Source organism: Sitophilus oryzae, unplaced genomic scaffold (assembly GCF_002938485.1).
Source record: "Sitophilus oryzae breed Bouriz unplaced genomic scaffold, Soryzae_2.0 scaffold_376_pilon_pilon, whole genome shotgun sequence".
Lineage (NCBI taxonomy): Eukaryota > Metazoa > Arthropoda > Insecta > Coleoptera > Curculionidae > Sitophilus > Sitophilus oryzae.
Window position 1 is genome coordinate 574,364 of NW_022146947.1, and position 19,691 is coordinate 594,054.

The 19,691-nt window shown below is 33.4% G+C and overlaps 2 protein-coding genes across 3 annotated transcripts; one reads left to right on the plus strand and one right to left on the minus strand.

Annotated features, from left to right (window-relative positions):
• Window positions 1-159: 159 nt before the first annotated feature.
• On the plus strand, window positions 160-8,785 carry LOC115885187 (S1 RNA-binding domain-containing protein 1). Its single transcript, XM_030904009.1, has 13 exons — window positions 160-382; window positions 480-554; window positions 616-720; window positions 911-982; window positions 1,039-1,322; window positions 1,566-1,758; window positions 1,816-2,220; window positions 2,906-3,083; window positions 3,143-3,422; window positions 3,478-3,677; window positions 4,678-4,867; window positions 4,933-5,189; window positions 7,240-8,785. The coding sequence occupies exons 1-13, from the start codon at window positions 311-313 to the stop codon at window positions 7,674-7,676; spliced, it is 2,748 nt and encodes a 915-aa protein (XP_030759869.1). The 5' UTR covers window positions 160-310; the 3' UTR covers window positions 7,677-8,785.
• Window positions 8,786-9,288: 503 nt separating this feature from the next.
• On the minus strand, window positions 9,289-19,465 carry LOC115885186. Of its 2 annotated transcripts, none has more exons than XM_030904007.1 (15): window positions 19,097-19,465; window positions 18,809-18,981; window positions 18,445-18,663; window positions 18,230-18,374; window positions 17,140-17,362; window positions 16,880-17,090; window positions 16,320-16,502; window positions 16,125-16,254; window positions 15,615-15,850; window positions 14,400-14,657; window positions 13,074-13,625; window positions 12,343-12,573; window positions 11,655-11,974; window positions 10,735-10,907; window positions 9,289-10,146 (listed from the first exon to the last, which is right to left on the minus strand). In XM_030904007.1, the coding sequence occupies exons 2-15, from the start codon at window positions 18,966-18,968 to the stop codon at window positions 10,053-10,055; spliced, it is 3,135 nt and encodes a 1,044-aa protein (XP_030759867.1). In that variant the 5' UTR covers window positions 18,969-18,981; window positions 19,097-19,465; the 3' UTR covers window positions 9,289-10,052. The 2 variants fall into 2 exon arrangements, with proteins under 2 accessions (XP_030759867.1, XP_030759866.1); XM_030904006.1 differs by having other exon boundaries at window positions 18,809-19,040.
• Window positions 19,466-19,691: the final 226 nt, after the last annotated feature.

The window sequence follows — 19,691 nt, forward strand, 5'->3', positions numbered from 1 at the left end:
TTCGTTTCTAACAAAATACAAAGGGAATATCATTGCTTTGCGTTTTGTGTCTTTATTATTCTCTAAAAGTTTTATGCTTTTATTCTAATATTTGTGTTTTTTATTATTTTTTCACTGGCTTGTCTGTTATGACTGCTATGTTCAATAATTGGTTCTGTGGTTTCTAACCTAAAATCAGAACGATCATAACCTAAAAAATTATTTTAAAAAAGCCTTTTTATTCAAAGAAAAAAGCAGAGAAAGAAGGACGAACGGACGCCCTAAAAAATTCTTAGGGCTCAAAAAGGAGCTCATACTTACTAATAATAAAATGAATCAAGATATAATTATCAGCAGCGATGAAAGTAATTTTTCAGACGAAGCAAAGGGTCGTGATAAACAGGTACATACACTTTCCTTATGATATTTTGTATCCTTCACTTAAGCTCCATATCTACATAAGATTTAAATAAATGCTGTAAAATAACTGGGTGTTTTAGATCAAAAATGAAAGTTTTCTAACTTCAGATTCTGACGATGAAAAGATAGTGTTTAGAAAAGTGCGGAAATCCAAGGTAATTATAGAGTTTTAATTATAAATGAAAGACTAAGTAAGAACCAATAAATTTGTTCTAGAGGAAGGCAGCACAAACAAAAATGCTTGGTGAAATTTCATTACTGACTAGTGACGAAGATGACGAAAAACCACAGCCAAAAAAGAGAAAAGTAAAGAAATCAAAGGTATAATCTGTTTTACTGTGGAATTTTATTGTATTCACTATAATTATGTCCTATATTTTTTCTATCATTGTAAACACAACTACAATCATAGTATTTGTTTACTTTTATTAGTGAAAATCATTTCTAAGTAAGAGTCATTTATCTATAACAGATTTGTTTTCAAACACATTTAATATAATATTTTCTGAAGAATTTAGATAATGCAGCTGAGATAACAAGCGATGAGGATTATATTGAAGAAAAACCTCCAGTTAAAACTAAGGTATTGGTTCCTATTGATCAATACTCTCTAGAGAAATTTAATAAAGATGATTTTAGAAAAGAAAATTAGAGGCAATAAAACCTACTCAGGCAGTAAAAAAAACTAGGACAGTTGCACAAAAAGCAAAGAAGGTAGCAGTTAAAGCAGAATCTATAAACAATATCCCAGAAGAGAATGGTCAAGATATATCAGAAACAAAGTTAGATATTGGTGACATGAAAATCAATCCTGCTTGGACAGATCATGAACTACTTGCCGAAAGATCCGGAATTGAAAATTACATAGCCTTTAACTTAGTTAATTTATTAAATGATGGTAACACTATACCATTTATTGCCAGGTAGGCCAAGCTATTTTAGCTGAGTTTGTAGCCTAAGAAGATCAGCATCAATTTCGCTGGTCTGCAATATTTTTTCTCAAGCTCTGGCACCATTCATGCTGATTCTTTCCCAAAACGGGTAGTGATGGGTGAAAATAAAGATCATATTTGGATTTAGAAGGTCATTTTACATCAGAATTGGCACGAATTGTGTCAGGGTCAATTTGCATGCCATTTTTATAAATAGAGACATTCTTCTATTAGATATAGGAAAAATGTTATTGGAAACATGCCTCCCGAGGAATTAAGAACAGTTAAAGAGGAATATGATGATATATGTGCTCTGAAAAAGAGAATTAGTACTGTAGTGAGTTCTGTGGCAAAGTTAGGCAAGTTGGACGAAAGATTACAAAGAAATATTTGCACAGTAAAAACTTCAGAAGAGTTAGAGCATATTGTAAGTAAATTAATTACTTCTGAAGGTGAAATGAATTATTTTACTTATATATTTTAGTTTTCACCTTTTAAATCAGTCGGATCGAAGAAATCTTTGGCTGAAAAAGCCAAACAGCTTGGTTTGGAGCTTCCTGCATTACAATTACTGAATGGAACGAAAATAGTTAACATATCAGACTATATTAAGTCTGATAGTAAAGATTTGAGAACCTTAGGGGAAGTTGAGAAAAATATAATTTATATTATAGCTTCGGAAATTTCAACAGATGCAGAATTACTGCAGTTTTTAAGAGACTTAAGGCGCACTACTACTTTTAAATTAGAAAGTAAAAAAGCCAGACAGACAAAGACGACGACGAAAGCAAAAAATACTGACGTAGAAAAAAAGGCTGCAAATAATGAGATGAAATTTGAAAATTATTTTGATTTTTCCCAGCCTGTTAGTTATCTTAAATCCCATCAGGTAAATATATAGTATAGTAAAATCAATAAAATTTGGTGATAACATCATCAAAATATTTGACAAATGCACGTCCCAATGTTGCCACGGCTACTTTTTTTACTTTGATTTTTGACAAGTGTCAAATAAAATTTGTAATCTTGTCACCGATTTTTCACGTCAATTTTAGACACAATACATGTACAGATTTTTTTTATATCTACAATATTACTTTTTCTGTTTATTACACAAACAAATTTTAATTAAATAAAGTTATTGGCAAGTTTTCAGAATGAAAGCTGAAAAATGTAAAGTTAAAATATGTTAACATTAGTCTTCTTGTATCATTTTTTCAGAGTGCCATTTTCTATCCAATAAAGCAGAAATATGCCAAGGGTGTCATTTAAAAATCAAAAGTTGTAGTCATTTCCGGTGAAACAGGAAGTGATCAAAAACAATTTAATACGTCAATTAATCCTAATGTATGTCATATACTAACATACAAAATCTAGTTTTTTTTACCTAAAAAAATAAAGTTATAGGGGTGAGTCACTTTTGAGACGCACCCATATATATATTTTCAATAATATTCCCAAAACTTAAGCAACAATATCAATTTTTACCTCTCTGACGCAGTTGAACGGCAAAAAACGGCACGCGAACTTTTACTGATTTGAATATCAACGATTTTATACATTTGTTTCTATAGATTTTAGCTATTAATAGAGGGGAATCCCTTAAACATCTCAGCGTTAAAGTTGATATTCCACAGTTTTTTTGGAACAAATACTATGGGTTTTGTAAAAATAAATGGCTTACAAAATCTTCTGACCCACTGAGAACAAGACTTTTAGAGTTAGCTGTAACCGACGCGTATAATAGACTGAGTAAGATAACATATTTTACCCAATAATATAAAACACATTATAGGATACATTTCTTGCAGTTGTCAATTTAATATCAAGGGAAATTCGGTCAGAATTAAAACAGAAAGCTGAAAAGGAATCGTGTAAAATATTTAGCGACAATTTAAAAAATCTTTTATTGACACAACCCTTGAAGGGAAAATCTATCCTAGCAATAGACCCTGGTTATACTAACGGCTGTAAAGTAGCCTTAATTTCACCTACAGGCAGCTTACTAGCTCATAACGTCATTTATCCACATACTAAGTGGACCAAAGACAAGGGAGAACATGTTATAAAAGGTTTACTTATGAAATATAGGCATGTTTGAAATACCTTTATTAGAGACACAGTTAAATAATTGATTTTATTTTAGTTGTGACATAATTGGAATAGGAAACGGCACTGCTTGTCGAGAAACCGAAGAGTGGATAGTGAGTTTAATCAAAAATAATTTTTTCAGACCCTTAGATATTAATTATCTCATTGTTAACGAAGATGGTGCTTCCATATACAGCTGCAGCCCCGAAGCACAAAAAGAATTTGGAAAATTGGACCCCAACATTATTAGTGCAGGTTAAAAAATTTGTTTATTTTTTCCGGTTCATTTGAGCTACTTATACTAAGGGCTGGCAAAGGTTAGTTTTGGGTCGAGATTTCCATATGCAAGAAGAGTACAATGCGTTTATAATGTACTGAACAAAGAGAGAACAGTAAACACGTTGCCAAACGTATGAAATAAACTGAGAAACTGTGCACATTGCTAAGAGACGTGGAAGGGGATGTAGCAGACTTATCGCGGTCGACCCAATCAGTACCTCTGTCAGTACTTAAAATTCTAGGGAAATGTGCTCAGCTTCACGATTTAATTACGTTTCGTGATACTCTATTTGTTTATTTAATAGCGAGTCGTAGTAATTTTCCCTACAGCTTGAAAATGTTGAAATGCAAGTAAGAAACACTTGCATTTTTGGTAAAAAATTGGTCGGAATTGGGTTGGTGTTCGACAGTGGTCGCGCTATTAGAACTCTGAATTCAAAAATCGATATCTCGAAATTCATTAGAAATAATTGATTGTAGTTTTTTCAAACGCGTTCTTAATATTTCTGCTATATTTTCTTCACACAGTATGTGAAAATCTTTATAAATAAAAAAGTTACATGATTGCTGAAAGTTGCTTTGGACAAAAACTAAATGGACGGTTTTTTAAATTTTTGAATGAAAAAAAAATAAGCCAATCGAATTTTTCTTATTTACATATCTTGTAGAAGATCCGATCTTCAAAATAAAAAAAATCAATATCTAAAGTGGTTCTTAAGTTATGGCGTGTTATGTGTTAAAAAGTAGAGTTTTTAAATTATCGCGATTACTGACGTATATATGCGGTTTGCGATCGTGATTTTACTTTACTTGATAGGGAAAAGCCGCAACACCACACTGTCGCATTTCTCTCACTCCGACTTAATAAGATCCCTATGGGATTTACTTCCACACATGTAAGTACCGACCCAAAAGTAACAGTTGCCAACACGGTAGAAGTTGTGTCAAAAAAATATATGTCTATGTTGCTTTATAGTTTCGTTAGCAAGAAGAATACAAGACCCAATGGCAGAATTGGTTAAAGTTGAACCATCACATCTGGGAGTTGGCATGTACCAACTAGATTTGAAGAAAAAACAACTCGAAGAAGCTTTGGGTGAGGTGGTTTCAGAATGTGTCAGTTTCGTGGGAGTAGATTTAAATACAGCTTCGCAGTGTTTATTAAGGTTTGTATTAAAATAATTATCTATTATTGAAGTCGTACAAATAATTTCTTTCAAAAAAAATCTAGGCGTGTGGCAGGTTTGACAGACAGCAAAGCCAGTCAAATAATCTTATACAGAGAGAAAAACGGTCCGTTCAGTTACAGAAGACAACTGTTGCAAGTTTACGGTATAGGGGAGAGGATATTTGAGCAATGCGCGGGATTTTTGCGAGTCGGACCACTGGACAGGGAGGATAAGTCGTTTTATAAGCAGAAATCGACTACGCCACTGGATGCCACTATTATACATCCGGAGTCGTATCATATAGTTAGAAGTTTAATTGGTAAGTAGTCAAAGAATCACCTATAAAGACATCGAAACTATTAGCGAATTAAATTTCCAATAAATAAAAATTCGTTGGAAACTTACGACAGCACTTTTACCTTCTTATTACAATCTTATATCATAGTTAAAAAAACGACTCAAGGTAAATGAACTAACTGATAAAAACGGCTTTACGTTGGTAGTCATGGCAAATGTTGCCGGTTGTCATGATATATTCGTCATTTATTTTAATTTTTATTAATTTTTTCTAATCTGACATTTGCTATTTTTTAATCACCAAGAGAGTTTTCTTTGACAAATTTGAAATTAAATTTGCGTTTCGTTTAGTTAAAACTGCGATTATCATTGCAATAAAATTCCAAAACCACTAAGTAGTCCGAATCATCAACTTATCTTGTCTCTGCTCAATTATTTTGAAAAAGCATGATATCATGGCGAGCTCCTTTCGCTGTTAAACTGCGTTAGAGAGGTAAAAAATGATATTGTTACTTAAATTTTTTGGCTTTTATGGAAAATATATAGATCTGTTAGCGTGTTACAGCTGCGCGCAATATCAGTTTAGGGACTGTGAGTAGAATCTTACAAAAGTGACTACTGTTATCCAATTAGAACTGTACATTTTTCAGCTTTCATTCAGAAAACTTGCTAATAATAGACAATGTAATAATGTAAATATAAAAAAATTGTATGTGTATTGTCTAAAATTGAAGTGAAAAATCAGTGAAAATTACGAAAAGTGCCAAATTTCAAAAGTCAAAGAAAAAAAGTAGCCGTGGCAACAATACGACGTGCATGCGTCAAACATTTTTATGTTACGTGCACGGCAACTTTAATTGATTTTTCTAAAACCAAAGTCCTGTAATGTAATAGAGTACCGCAGTTGGTTTATCCATTATTTTTGGAGTTAAAATGGCGGATATTTTACTGACATGTTGAAATGGTTATAAAACGCCGGCCTTTTTAGCTGAGGTATTCTGTGGTTGTTGAGGCAGCTAGGATTCTTATTAGGTTTGTTCCAACCAGCATTTCGGGATCGTTTCCAAATCGTACTCGAATCGGTTTTCTTGCAGTTTGTTAGCATGCGCGGACTTCGAATAGTTTTGTGATGGTGCAAAAAGTATCAACGTTGGAACGCTTTGTTTTCAGGACCGTCAAAAGTGTCAAGCGTGCGTGTATCGATCGGTTTTTTGCTTTTGTTTAGAATTTCATAACATAACCCTATTATTTTTGTTTGCAATTTGCAATAATAATAATTATTATTCTTGAAATGGAGAATCAGAATCCAGTAATTGTTGGTGTTGTTTTAACTGTATACTCACTAACTCACTTACCTATCCTCTCTTTATGATCCTGTTATGCGTAGTTTCCTGTTATTTCATTGCAGTGGTAGAATCTTTGAACATTATTTTATAAATAAAAAATTAATTAATATATCCGAACGATTTAAGCTTGATTTTCATGCATACGTTGTCCGATGATATGATGATTCGATATCAATTTTATTGGTTGAATTGAAAGACTTTGATTGGTTAGAAACGGTTAACCAATCGAAGTCTTTAAAATCAACCAATAAAATTAATATCGTACCATCGTATCGTCGGATAACGGATGCATGAAAATCAAGCTTTACTCCACACAAACTCACAAGCGAAAGTATAACACACACGTATTCGAATTCGTAAAAAATAACCCAAGACAGAAGCATCATCCGGACGCCGGACCAGAATCAGCTGTTAAAAATGATATATGCCAATATGCTTTAATCGCAAGTCAACCCAAACAGTTCTCAATTTGGACCATGTACCGAAATTACCGTTCTGAAATCGTAACTAAACGATCCCATGGTAGGTTGGTACGCAAATAGGATCGTTCGATAATCGTCAAATCTCGGTTGGAACACGTTTGAATTACTGCGCACGAGCGTGATCGTTCGGTGACGGTTCTGCGGCGGGTTGGAACAAACCTATTGACAACTACTAAATAGCTTGTTTTAACAACAAATTTAAACACCATATTTGTTAAATTAACCACATTACATACAATTTCAGGCAAAATGGACCTAAAAGAACAAGACGTAGGCAGCGACAACTTCATATTGACTTTCAAATCCAAAAGCTCAACTCTAAATCCCAAAACACTGGCCGACACGTACAAAACCGACCCAGAGAACATCCAGCTGATTTTTGACGCGTTATCAAAGAAACTAAACCACGACCTGCGGTCAGAAAATAGTAACGGACCCCTGTTTCGCAGAGACGTCACGTCATTCGAGGAGTTGAGAATTGACATGACGTTGACAGGTCGAGTGAATAACGTGACGTCATTCGGGGCCTTCGTCGATTTGGGAGTGGGCCATAACGGCCTGTTGCATAACAGATTTATGAAAGGGATCAGTATACGGTTAGGAGATGTCATTGAGGTTAAAGTTACGAAGGTGGATTTCGTAAAAAAACATATTGGTTTAGAAGTTGTAAGGAAAATGTGATCTGATAAGGAAAAAAAACAGTTATTTTTTATAGAAAAATATATTGATCTGTTTTTCTTATTAAACTAATTCCGATAGATAGCCTTTAAGTCGTTACGTCACGTGAATGGGCGGAGAACTTAGCAACCTTAACCAATTTCTTGTGAGCAAATGAAATTCTCGGGTATATATTTATATAACATATTAATATTAAGATAATAACATACTCTTCGGATATAAATAAGTCGTTTCGGAGATACAGCGTGTAAAAATTTTATTTTTATTTCGGTTTTTCCAAATCATTTCTGAACTAACTTTGATATTTGATCGAAATAATCAATACATGTCGTCAATTGACAAAAAATAAGCATATTGTTTAGATAGGTTATTTCACTGAAAGTATAAATTTTGAAACATTTTATATTTTAAAATTAAGGATAAATTTTTCTTGAAATAATTTATTTTTTTAAAAAAATTTCTAGAAATTTTTTATTATTATGATTTTTTTTTCATTAGGTGTAATTGTTATACAGATACGGACAAAAAGTTGTTACTCTTCAAAACGGTAAAAAACACCCAGACACAAATTTTCATCACATTAAATATCGTCGTCAGCTCAGAAATTATTTGGAAAATAAAAATTAAACTTCTACACCCTGTATTTCTGAAACGAAGCATTTTAGGACATACATTTATACGAACTTTTTAATTATTTTTAACCGCAGAATATTCTGCCGAAGTTTCCCGATTACAATTCGGGCCACCCTGTATAACTTGCCCTGCCGGAGGTTGTCTCAATCTCCGCCCAATGGCGTGACGTCATACTTACTAGGGACCCTATTAAATCTAGGCAGATATGGAATATTTATAATATTACGAGGCATATAAGTCTAAACTGTTTTGACACAATTATGTATTCCAGTTTTTCTCTAAACACATTATTTATTTCTTCTAAGTTTTTAGAAATATTACCTTAAAGTGAAACTAAACAAAAGGGGCTGAAACTTATAAAATAATTCAACGTAATACAAAAACAAAACACAATCTTTGGCACAAAAAATGTTTTAAGCTCTAAGTAGAGTATCGTCATTGTGATGATATAAGTTGCTCTTTTTCATGAATAAAGTTATGGAAAATATCTATTTTTTTATTTAACTTATCCAGTAATAGCATTATTCCTAGTACAACCATTAACAGCTTGAGACTACTCTTTTTCCTACAATCACGTATCAAAAAAACAATTTAAACTAGAATATAAAATACAGTGTAAGCCATACAATTCATAAACAACGGGAATAAATCACTTATTGAAAAGAAAGTATACCCTGAATTACTTCAGTTTGACTTCAGTATATCCAGTAAGAAAAAATTCGATCCTACAGGGTGCCCTATTTTCGTGTTTTACGAGGATCCAGTAGAGGTACAAAAATGGCAGTTTTAGTATTACTTTTTTCAAAAATACGGGGCTAATTTGAAATGTTAAATAATTACATTTTATTTTATTTGTCTTATTATGAGCTTTCAAAAAATATAATGTACTCTACTTATTTTCATAAACAGCAAGGAAAAAAATCGTTATTTAACTTTTTACATAGGCGGCCGGTTTAAATTTGGTAATAAAAACAATTGAATGATTTATTCTACGTCACATTTTGGTTATTGGCTATTCCACCAGTAGTTTCTGTTTGCGAAATTATACAAGTAGATCAAAAATATCAATAACTCTAACAGCGTGTTTTTTAAAAGCAGCACAACTTCATTTTTAGTGCAGTTTATTAAGATAACACAATGGAAAGCTAATTTATCTGGTTAAAATAAGTAAATTAAAAAAAATAATACTTTTTTAAACTAGGTAGATTTATGTTAAAAAGGTAAATAATGCATTTTTTATTGTCTTAAATATGAAAATAAAAATACATATATTTTTAGGAAGCTCATAACAAGGCAAATTAAATAGACAAATAATATACAGGGTGTTAAAAACCTAAGTTTGAGTCATTTCGAAACTGATAACGCCCAGCGAAAAACTAGTTACAGAAAACCGCATCTTTGTACCTCTGCTCATAAACAAGAAACCCTGTAAAATACCAAGTTCCATAAATACATATATAGGAATTTTTAACAAAATCAATTATTTCCAAAAAAATCCCATTTGTTGCAAACTTTTTGGTGCACCCTATATAATACTAGCGTTAAAGATTACAAAAGAAATACATTTACGAGAAATGTAGTAACTAAATTTCTCGGCGATAAAGATATACGGAGTCTGTACAAAAATTAAAACAGTTTTACCGTAACTAAACAGCTATTAGTGATGTGTACTTGGAATGAAGCCAGAATAATATCACTAGTTGCATTGGCATATCAAATTTGCTAAACATCGGCATACATATCTAATCAAGTGTCAAGAATGGCCGACGCAGCTAATTCAACGTTCCAATTCGTTTTTTGCAAGGCTGTCTCGCAACCGTGCCTATCCACTAAGCCTAATCTGTAACAAGAAGAGAGCTAGATGTAGTCTGTCCAGCGAGAAAATACTAGACAATGACAGTTTCTTTGATCTCTACATGTCGTTTACTAAAAATTGACATACAACCAATTATAGAAAGATTAAAAGAAGATAGAACGTTTCCAGACACACAAATCTATTTCTAAATAATTATTTTTTCTCGAATTTTAAACTACACCATTTAAAAATCACTTTTACTGAATATAAAAATAAACCACAACCTTCTTAAAGCCAATTGGCAGTAAGCGCCATTAAGAAATAAAGAAGAGTACGGGCCAAGTAAATGACATCTAGGCCGTGACCTCGCCAAAATTATTATCGATTGTCATTTCCCAGCCGGTTTTTTTCGATCATATGGTATTTTTCAACATTAAACTCAATTGAAAAGATGAATCAAGCGTAAAATAAAAGTTCAATAATAAGAATATTAAAATTTTAAAAAAAATCTATTATTTTATCAAAACGTTCCGTAGTTTACCGACACTTTTTAGGAACCGACCCTTACCGTAGTTTACCAACCTGGTTATGTCATCTGAAGAAAAATCATCACTCTGTATAAAGAATACTTACTTTAATAGAGTATCAATTTTGATGTCCTTAATGGCTTGAGCCACGTCCCAGCCCGTTTGCTGTAACGCGTACAAGCATTCGTCGTGTCCGGCATCTGGGACGCATTGTTTTACTTGGCTTATTTTGCTATTCCTGTATTCGGGAGTCATCAAGCGTTCTGCGTCTGCGCTCAACTGAAATTAACAAAAAACATTTCATTTTTTTTTATAAAACCAAAAACAATCTTTTTGACATTTCGCGCGACAAATTTTACAGTGGCAAATAACAAAAATCCTCTTTACCTCTGCAAAAAGTGGGTTTAGACCTTAGATTTTACAATATACGTGGAGAAGTAAAAAAAAAATCGCTTCATTATTGTTGAAAACATATCAGCAACATTCAATTATCTGATTGTCTCTGTCTTTGACACTGACTTGATCGACCGTCTGTCTTATTTTGTGTATCATTATCAACGCCGTTCCTAAGCCCGGAACCCTTCTGCGGTTCTGCAAAAGCAGTCACAAGAATGGTTACAATACAGTGGGTAGCCAACAAATCTCTAGAATGGTGGAGAAATTCACCACAGAAGAGAGAGGCGAAAAAGTTTGCAATAGATCATTGGCCAAGATGGTTATCATGGTAGATCTGATAAGCAAAGACAGAAAGACAATCAAAGCTCTAGTCTAGTGGGTCTACTAACAGAGTACTGTAAGCTGAATAGGCATCTAAAACTAATGGGACTGATAGACGAAGACATGTGCGGGTTTTGTCAATCTGAAGAAGAAACGACAGAACACATTTTATATCCACAAACAGCCTGGCAAACGTGTAGTTCTTTGTACTAGGCAATGATAGGCCATTGACAAATAGCTATATGGAAGGTTGAGTCTTTAAGTTGCAGTAGTAGTAGTTGCAACTTAATCTAACGTCACTAGACTTACTTGTCCTTGTTGTATTTTTCTCTGTATCTGTTGCATGCTAAGCGGCTGGCCCATCAAATCGCCTGGTTTGGTGGGCGCAGGCCTGTGAGGCTTCAAAGTTTCTTCAGGCACTTGACTGTAGAAATTCTCCGATATCTCGTGATAGAGTTCGTCGTTATAGTTGTTTGGGGCGTTGTAGTAATTGCTGTAAGTTTGTTGAGCGGTGTTTGTATCCAAATTCGATACAGAATTGTATACAGAAGTGGATTGTGATTGTGAAAGGTTGTTGTAAGTCAGTGTACTCTCGTAGAACGCGCTGGGAGTGTCGTATAAATGAGAAGCTGAAATAAATAAAAATTTTAAAAATGTATAGTGCTTTTATTTTAGTTTGTCCCACTTTCTGAAGTTGGAGTACTCAAATTTGGTAGGAGAGTTTTACAGAGATGAAAAGAATAATAAATATAAAGATATTTGAGTTACATGTTGGTTAGGTCAGGTTAGAAAATTCTCAATTTTTTTGAAATAACGCTCTATATATTATTTTTTCTGTTATATTTTATTCCTCATCAACTATTATTAAATATGTCATATATGTACCTATTTTTAATAGTTTTATTTCGCATTTTTCAACTTTACCCCTCTGTTAATTCATTGTGGATAGCCCCGTAGTTAACCTATATAAATTCTTATTTAGCGATAAAAAAATTACCTGTAGATTGATAGACTGGATCGTATCTCCTGTTGCTTTTGAACTCTCCAAATTCCGAATTCACTACGTATCTATATTGGTTCGAGTTTCCGTTGACGTTGTTAACGTTAGTATCCAGCCACATCTTATTGATAACAGACTTTGTGTCATTCTTTTGAACGACGTTTGTGTTGGAATTCTTCGAATAATCACTAGTCTTCGCGTAGAGGTCGCTTAGATTAGAATATGTACCTAAAACAGTGTGTAAAATATAGATAGACCAACCATATACACGAATTTGACTTGACTCAACATATACAAGCAAAATGTAAACAAACAGTTTGATTTGATCACAGACTTATTATAACCTTTTTTTTTTAGATTTGACAACGTCTGACAATGTATTATTAGCGGAAAAGATAGAAAGACAGCCAAAGCTACTAACAGGGCAAGCTCAATAAGCATTTAGAGCTGATAGGTTGACGGATGACGCCATGTGCAATGTGCAGGTTTTGTCTTTCTGAAGAAGAAACGACACAACACTTTTTATGTCGGTGTGATAGCCTGGAAAATGTGCAGTTCTTTGTACTAGGCAATGATAGGTCATTGACAAAGAGCTATATGGAGGGTTCAGTCTCCAAGTTACTAGACTTTATGAAAACGATAAGACTGGAGAATGTAACCTAAGGCTCAGAAAAGGACCACAATAGTAATAATAATAACCTAATCTAATAATGGTTCCGGGTACTTACCATTTTGAATTTTAGGCAGCACAGGCACAGATCCAACATTCGAAACAACAGGTACAAGAGTAGGCTCGGCTGTCAAAGGTGAAGTATGCGGTACATTTGAACTACTATTATTCAAACTACTCGTACCAGCAGCTTTAACGTCATTCAACTTCATCGACGTCAAATTCGAGGCCACTGCCGCCAAAATCTCTGCGTTTACCTCCGTGGCCACGCCCTTTTTCGGTGACGTCACCGTTTTCGATCTGGCAACGTGTGAATCGCGGTTGGCGATGTCTCCTTGGACGAACTGCGTCTGTGGGGACGACGTTGTACTTTTGACACCACTGTACAGTTTGATTTTGTCCATTATCTCGTTTTGGAGCTCGTTGCTGTGATGATAGTTGTGATTTGAGGGTGTGGGAGAGACGCTAGAGTATAGAGAGAGAATGTTTGAGGTGTCGAAAGGATCGGGTTCCTGTTCTATGATGGAGGTGTTGTAATATGATGGGGGATGTTGATATAGGGGAGGTACGGTTTGGGTACTTGATCGGTCCTTAGTCCAAGCAGATTCACCTGTAAAAAAGAGGGTTTGTGACTTTTTCTCCAGATATTAATAATGCATGCACCCCACGTGTTTTTGACAACGCAGGGATATTAATCTGCCAGTTTGCATGGTGGGGGTGGGCGTATAAAGGGGTAGAAATGAGAAAAAATTATTCGAATGCGTCAAATATTCAAAAGGGATATTAAATGAACCCTAAAAAGAAGCTCCTATTCGAAAGACTGACGATCTGAACGCGGATTGTTTGCAACTTTGTGACACTCCCATTTGCTTAGTTGGCGCTTAAATCGTCAGATTCTTTAAATGTACATTTTTCTGCCTGTAATTAAGTCACGTTGCCTTAATCTGACGCGTTCGAGTTCCCTAGTTACGAGGAAAGAAGAATTCCCTAGTTTAGAATGGAAAGTGGGAGAAATATCTGCTAGGGTAATTAAAAAGCGGAAGCGCGCGAAGTAAATCAAGTTACAAAGCGTTGTTTTAATTATTGGTGTATTATATATTAACAAAGGCTAATGTGACACTTTTTTCTAGTAATAATAATAGTATAATAAATTAGTTTAAGTGTTTTATAGTGTATTTTAAGTTAAGGACCAACGGAATATGTAACAATACAAAAACGGAGATGGAGAGCTAACCTCCGTGGAGCCGTCTTAGATACTGGCTTTTGTCAAAGCCCTGAGGCTGTATGATGAGTTATAACTCGTTATAACTCAAAAAAGGGGAACACACCATAGATCTGCAAGGTTGCGGTGATTAACCCTCGTAAACATTCTACAAGAACTTACCGTTTGCTGGAAATTCTTGTGGTACGTCGATTGGTTCGTCCAAAAGACTGATGGCATTTCTGGTTTCCGATTTATCACTTGTCTTGCGTAAAACTACTTTGGAATCGGTAGGCGAGACGTCGATCAAAATCGATTCCCTGGCAGTGTCAAAGTCAGGCTGTGGAGGTCGTTGAGGTTTGCACTTAAAACTTTCTTGATTCTTCAGCTTTTTATAGTGAAACTGCTTCTCGGAGGACGAATGACGAAGGGAACCATTCACTAAAAATATTATCTTAGATAACTAAGGCTTTTCATTTTTAACAAGGTTATTTTTGTATATTCTTTTTAGGAATAAATCAGGGGCATAGCGAGCCCTGTGTAGCAATTCATTGGTAATATGTAATAATATTTTCAAAATTGTGAGCGAGAGTCCCATCTTATATCTTAATATCCTCTAAAAGTTCCGCTACGATAGCTTCTAATATTTTCAAATAGCGGTAGGCTGTTAAGTTTTCCTAATAAATAAAGAATTTAATAGTGGTTCTTAAAATAAATCAAGAAACAGATAATAGTAAACTTTTAATAATTCTTTTCTTTCATTCAAATTTGTATCTAATTTTGATCATAAACAACGTTTAATCAATCAGTTGTTCTGTTATACTATTACATAGTCCTACTATTAAGTAATTTAATTGTCATACTATTAAATAACTTAACGCTCTATAAAATAAGATACGCCACTGCATATAATGAAAAAAAAAATGCGACATCGCAGTGGCCTATGAAATGACAAATTTTCGTAATTAAAGATTGACATAAGAAGGTACCAAAAGTTAATATTTAATAAAAAAAAGGAAAACCATTATAAAAATCCGCCCGACAGAAATTTTCAATGAGTGACATTTCAAAGGCTAGTTTGACACTTTTTATTGCGTTTTAATCATAAAGAAGACAGTTTTTATCACAGAATTGGACAATTCTAAGCTAAACAAAATAAAACAAAAGCGAGAAAGACACATTTTTAAGACAAACCCAACAATTGTTTTACGTTATTTCACTAACAAAAAACAAGACAGATTTTTTCCTTTTGTACTCACTATTTCTTCGAATTGACCCCCTTAAAGTAGCCCAAACTCCTTTATATTCCTTACATTTAATTGCTATTTCTCCAAAATAAAAACCAAAACTTTACTGAAAAAAAAACAAATCAAAGAAATTTAACAGAAAAAAACCTACAGCTTTTCGTGGAGGATTTCCTTCGATCGCAAAGCTGTGGCGAGGGCTTGGGACGTCTTTTTAGGCCCATCAAATCGGGAGGATCCATCGGATTTTTCAGGTACATATCGTCGATGTACGAAGGAGATCCCCAACTTTCTCCGAAAGCCGATCCGTGTCCGGTGTGGATAAAAGAATGATCAAGGGGTTTGCTGATGTCTTCCGCTTGTTTGCGTCTCATGGGATCCACCAAACATCTATAGAAACGTTATTTAATGTTTTTTTTAAAATACCGTTTATTTTCACTATAGGCGTAGGCGAAACTTTTATCAAAATATAAATAAATTACTAATAATTATTAATAAAATTACTAATGAAACACTTTTACTCCTTAATAATATATTTTTAATTTTTAAAAGTCCCGATGTTCCTAAAGTACTTCCTTCCTAAAGGCACTAGGTGGCGCCTTTGTAAAGTGAAATTGTAAAATATATTTTACAATTATTATAAATATTTATCTGTGGTACCTACCTTGGAAAAAGACCTATGTCAAACGTTCTTTGATTCTGTCCCTTCCACCAATACAATTCCGCACTACCATCAATTATTGCAATTTCGTCACCTTCATTAACTTTCAATTTGTCAAGTTCGTTTTGTTTATCTGTGAAAAATAAAAATGAATTAAGAGAACGTAATTTAAAAAAAAAAACACTTATATGAAAATACCTAAAGCTTTCATAATGGGCGTGACATTTTTCCTAAAGAACTCCTTCAAGGCGGCAAAAGTGGGTCGCTCCTGAGGGTTTTTCGCCCAACACTGCAACAATATGGCATATATTGCTGGAGGACAGGCATCAGGTTGAGCTAATCTCTCGCCTTCTTTGTCGATCTTCTTCAATATTTCTGAACCTTTAGGACAAAAAAACGCTGTGTTATGGTAATTTTATTAAATAAAATACTACAGACAAAAAAGAACTATATTATAATATTGGCGCCCAACGTGAGGCGCCAATAATATTTACTAAATTCAGTAAAAAATAACACAATAAAATAACAGTTATATAAATAAATAATATTCCTCAGTATAGTTAAATATTTCTTTCATTAATATTCTAGTCATTTCTCAGTGTATAAGTTTAATTGTGAAAATTTGTGACTTCAAAATCAAAAATTGACACATAAAGTCGAAGCTAACTGACTAACTGTCGTTTCTCTATTGTGATAGTTAAATTAAATAAAAATTCAAAACATAATGGACATTGTCAGGATCTTTGTTAAATACTTACCAATCAACCCGACCCAAGGATCCTCTCCAAAGGTAAACATTTCCCATACAGTAACGCCAAACATCCACGTATCAGACGCATGAGAAAACTGCCTGTACCTTAAAGATTCCGGTGCACACCAAGGAAATGGAACTTTCTTATGCTCCGTCATGACGTAGCAATCGTCCTCTTGAGGTAGAGCTCTCATCAGACCAAAATCTCCAATTTTTACCTAAGATTTCCCTCATAAAAACAGTACAAATTTGTTTTTTATAACAAACCTTATCAACAGCAGCCAGCAATACATTTCTGCAAGCCAGATCCCTATGCAGAAACCGTTTGCTTTCTAAATAAGCCATTCCATGAGCTACTTGGGTGGCGTACTCGCACAACATAGATACAGGAGTGTGCTGGCACTGTTTTCTTAAAAAATCCAGTAAAGAACCCAAAGGGGCCAGCTCTGTAACCATCATCATTGGTTGAGAAAGAACCACTCCATACAATCTATAGAAAACATCACATATAATTACCAGAAATAAAGGAACATCAATAGAAGTTGGCGTGCGCGTCATCAAAACATCTGACGAATGCACGTCGCAATGCTGCCACGGCTACTTTTCTTATTTTGACTTTTAACGAATGTCAAATAATAATTTTGTCACAGATTTTCAAATCAATTTTAAATATGTAAATATTTTTTTTATGTCTACATTACTTTATCTATGATTATTATACAAACAAATTCTAATTAAATCAAGTTATTAGCAAGTTTTCTGAAGAATAGTCTTCACTTTTTGTAAGATTCTACTCACAGTCTGTAAACTGATATTGAATGCAGCTGAAACACACTGACACATCTATATATTTTCAATAAAAGTCACAATATTTAAGCAACAATATCAATTTTTACCTTTCTAACGTTGTTTAAAGGCAAAAGGGGATCGCCATGATCTCTTCCTTGTTCAAAATAATTGAGTAGAGACAAGATAAGTTGCTGATTGCGACTATTTAATAGTTTTGGCATTTAATTATAATGAAAATTGCAGTTGCAACTAAACAGTAGGCAAATTTAATTTCAAACTTGTCAAAGAAAACTTAGAATTGAAAATGATAAATGTCAGATTAGAAAAAAAATAATAAAATCAAAACAAATATCAGATCTGCAAATAAAAATCTCATGACAACTGGCAACATTTTACCAAATCCTTTTTTTAACCAGGATATATTATATGAAAAAGGAAAGGTGCACTGTAAGTTTCAAACAATTCCATTTGCATTTTTATATATTACAAATTTAATTTGGTAAATCATCAATGATGTGCACGCCAATTTTTGATATCACTATACTTGTTTTTGAGTTTGTTCCGTTACCTAATTAGATTTTGATGATTCAGACAGTGCATAGCCTGTACCTCTTTAATAAAGTCTTCAAAAACACCTGGTTGATTCAAAGCATCAGCTTTTAAAACTTTGACAGCTACAGGTATGAGTTTTCCTGTTGGACTAGTCCATTCTCCTATAAAATTTCACCAATATCAATTAATAATAAGATGACAGACTCTGATAAATGAATCAAATTCACTAACCTCGTTTAACTACACCGAAACTACCATCTCCCAACTTAATACCCAAAGATATATTGCTTTCTTGAATCAGACACGATGTGAAATTATTTATTGCAAAACTATCTTCAAATTTTTTATTTGTATTTGTCTTACTAGCTACTGGTATTAATTTATTAATCAAATTCTTTTTCTTCTGCTGAGCCCTTTTCTTTTTAACTGCCTCCAAAAGTCTTCTAGCACCTTAAAAATTAATAAAAGATAGCATAGTTGCTAATCACAAGATTATTCTCTTATTAAAAAAAATCTGTATCAATAATTCATGAATTAGATTCACAGCTATGAATTATTAAATACTACATGACATCATGTGCATGTAAAAATTTACCTGGCTTGCTTAAACCAATATTTTCCAGATCCTCTGGTTTAACATAATCGAAATGTTCCAATCTAGTTACTTGTAAATCATCTCGTAAAGGAACTAAAAACTGACTTAGTTGAACATCAACTAATATATCGTTTAGCCACTCAATTCCGTCTTGTTCCATTTTGGGAGGCTCTCTGTTAAATAAATATTTTTGCTAATTTGGTTCAAGCTCCATAAATTTATTCAAAACAGTCTAGAATTACATCACTAGTGAAAGTAAACAATAATTGTAGTTTTATTTTACATTACCTGTTCCATGTTCAAAACATGTTAAATGTAGATAGAACCATGCACAGCAGAATAATTATCACAAAAGTATTACAAAATCTTGAATCCTATCAGATTTCAAGAACAGGAGATTCAGTATTTAGACCTTATACCTGGAGGGGTGGTATTTGTTTATGAAACGGAACTAAGCATGATTTAACAAATCACAGTTTCCTTGGCATTTAGATCGTGTTCCAAATTAAATTGCGCCTCCGAATTTTACAAAATCGAATACGAAGAACATTTCCTTAAAACTACAACTTATTTGTTTGTTTTTTCTTAGAACTTATACACGAAATATTCGAAAAACAAATAATCTAAAAAATCACTGGTTTTTATGGTTTTTCTGTCAAAGTCAAAATAGGATCAATCCACAGAAAATATGTATTAATTATACCCATAGATTATACATTTTAGTAATTATTAGAAAAAAGAAGAATAAATGTTTCTTCTTCTTATTGGTATACGGCCAGTGAAGAATGGATCGCTTAGAGTTAAATAAAATAAAAGAAGAATGAAAGTGCCGCCATCTTGCGGATAAAACAGAAACTAATTTTGTCAATTTTTGACAGTGACA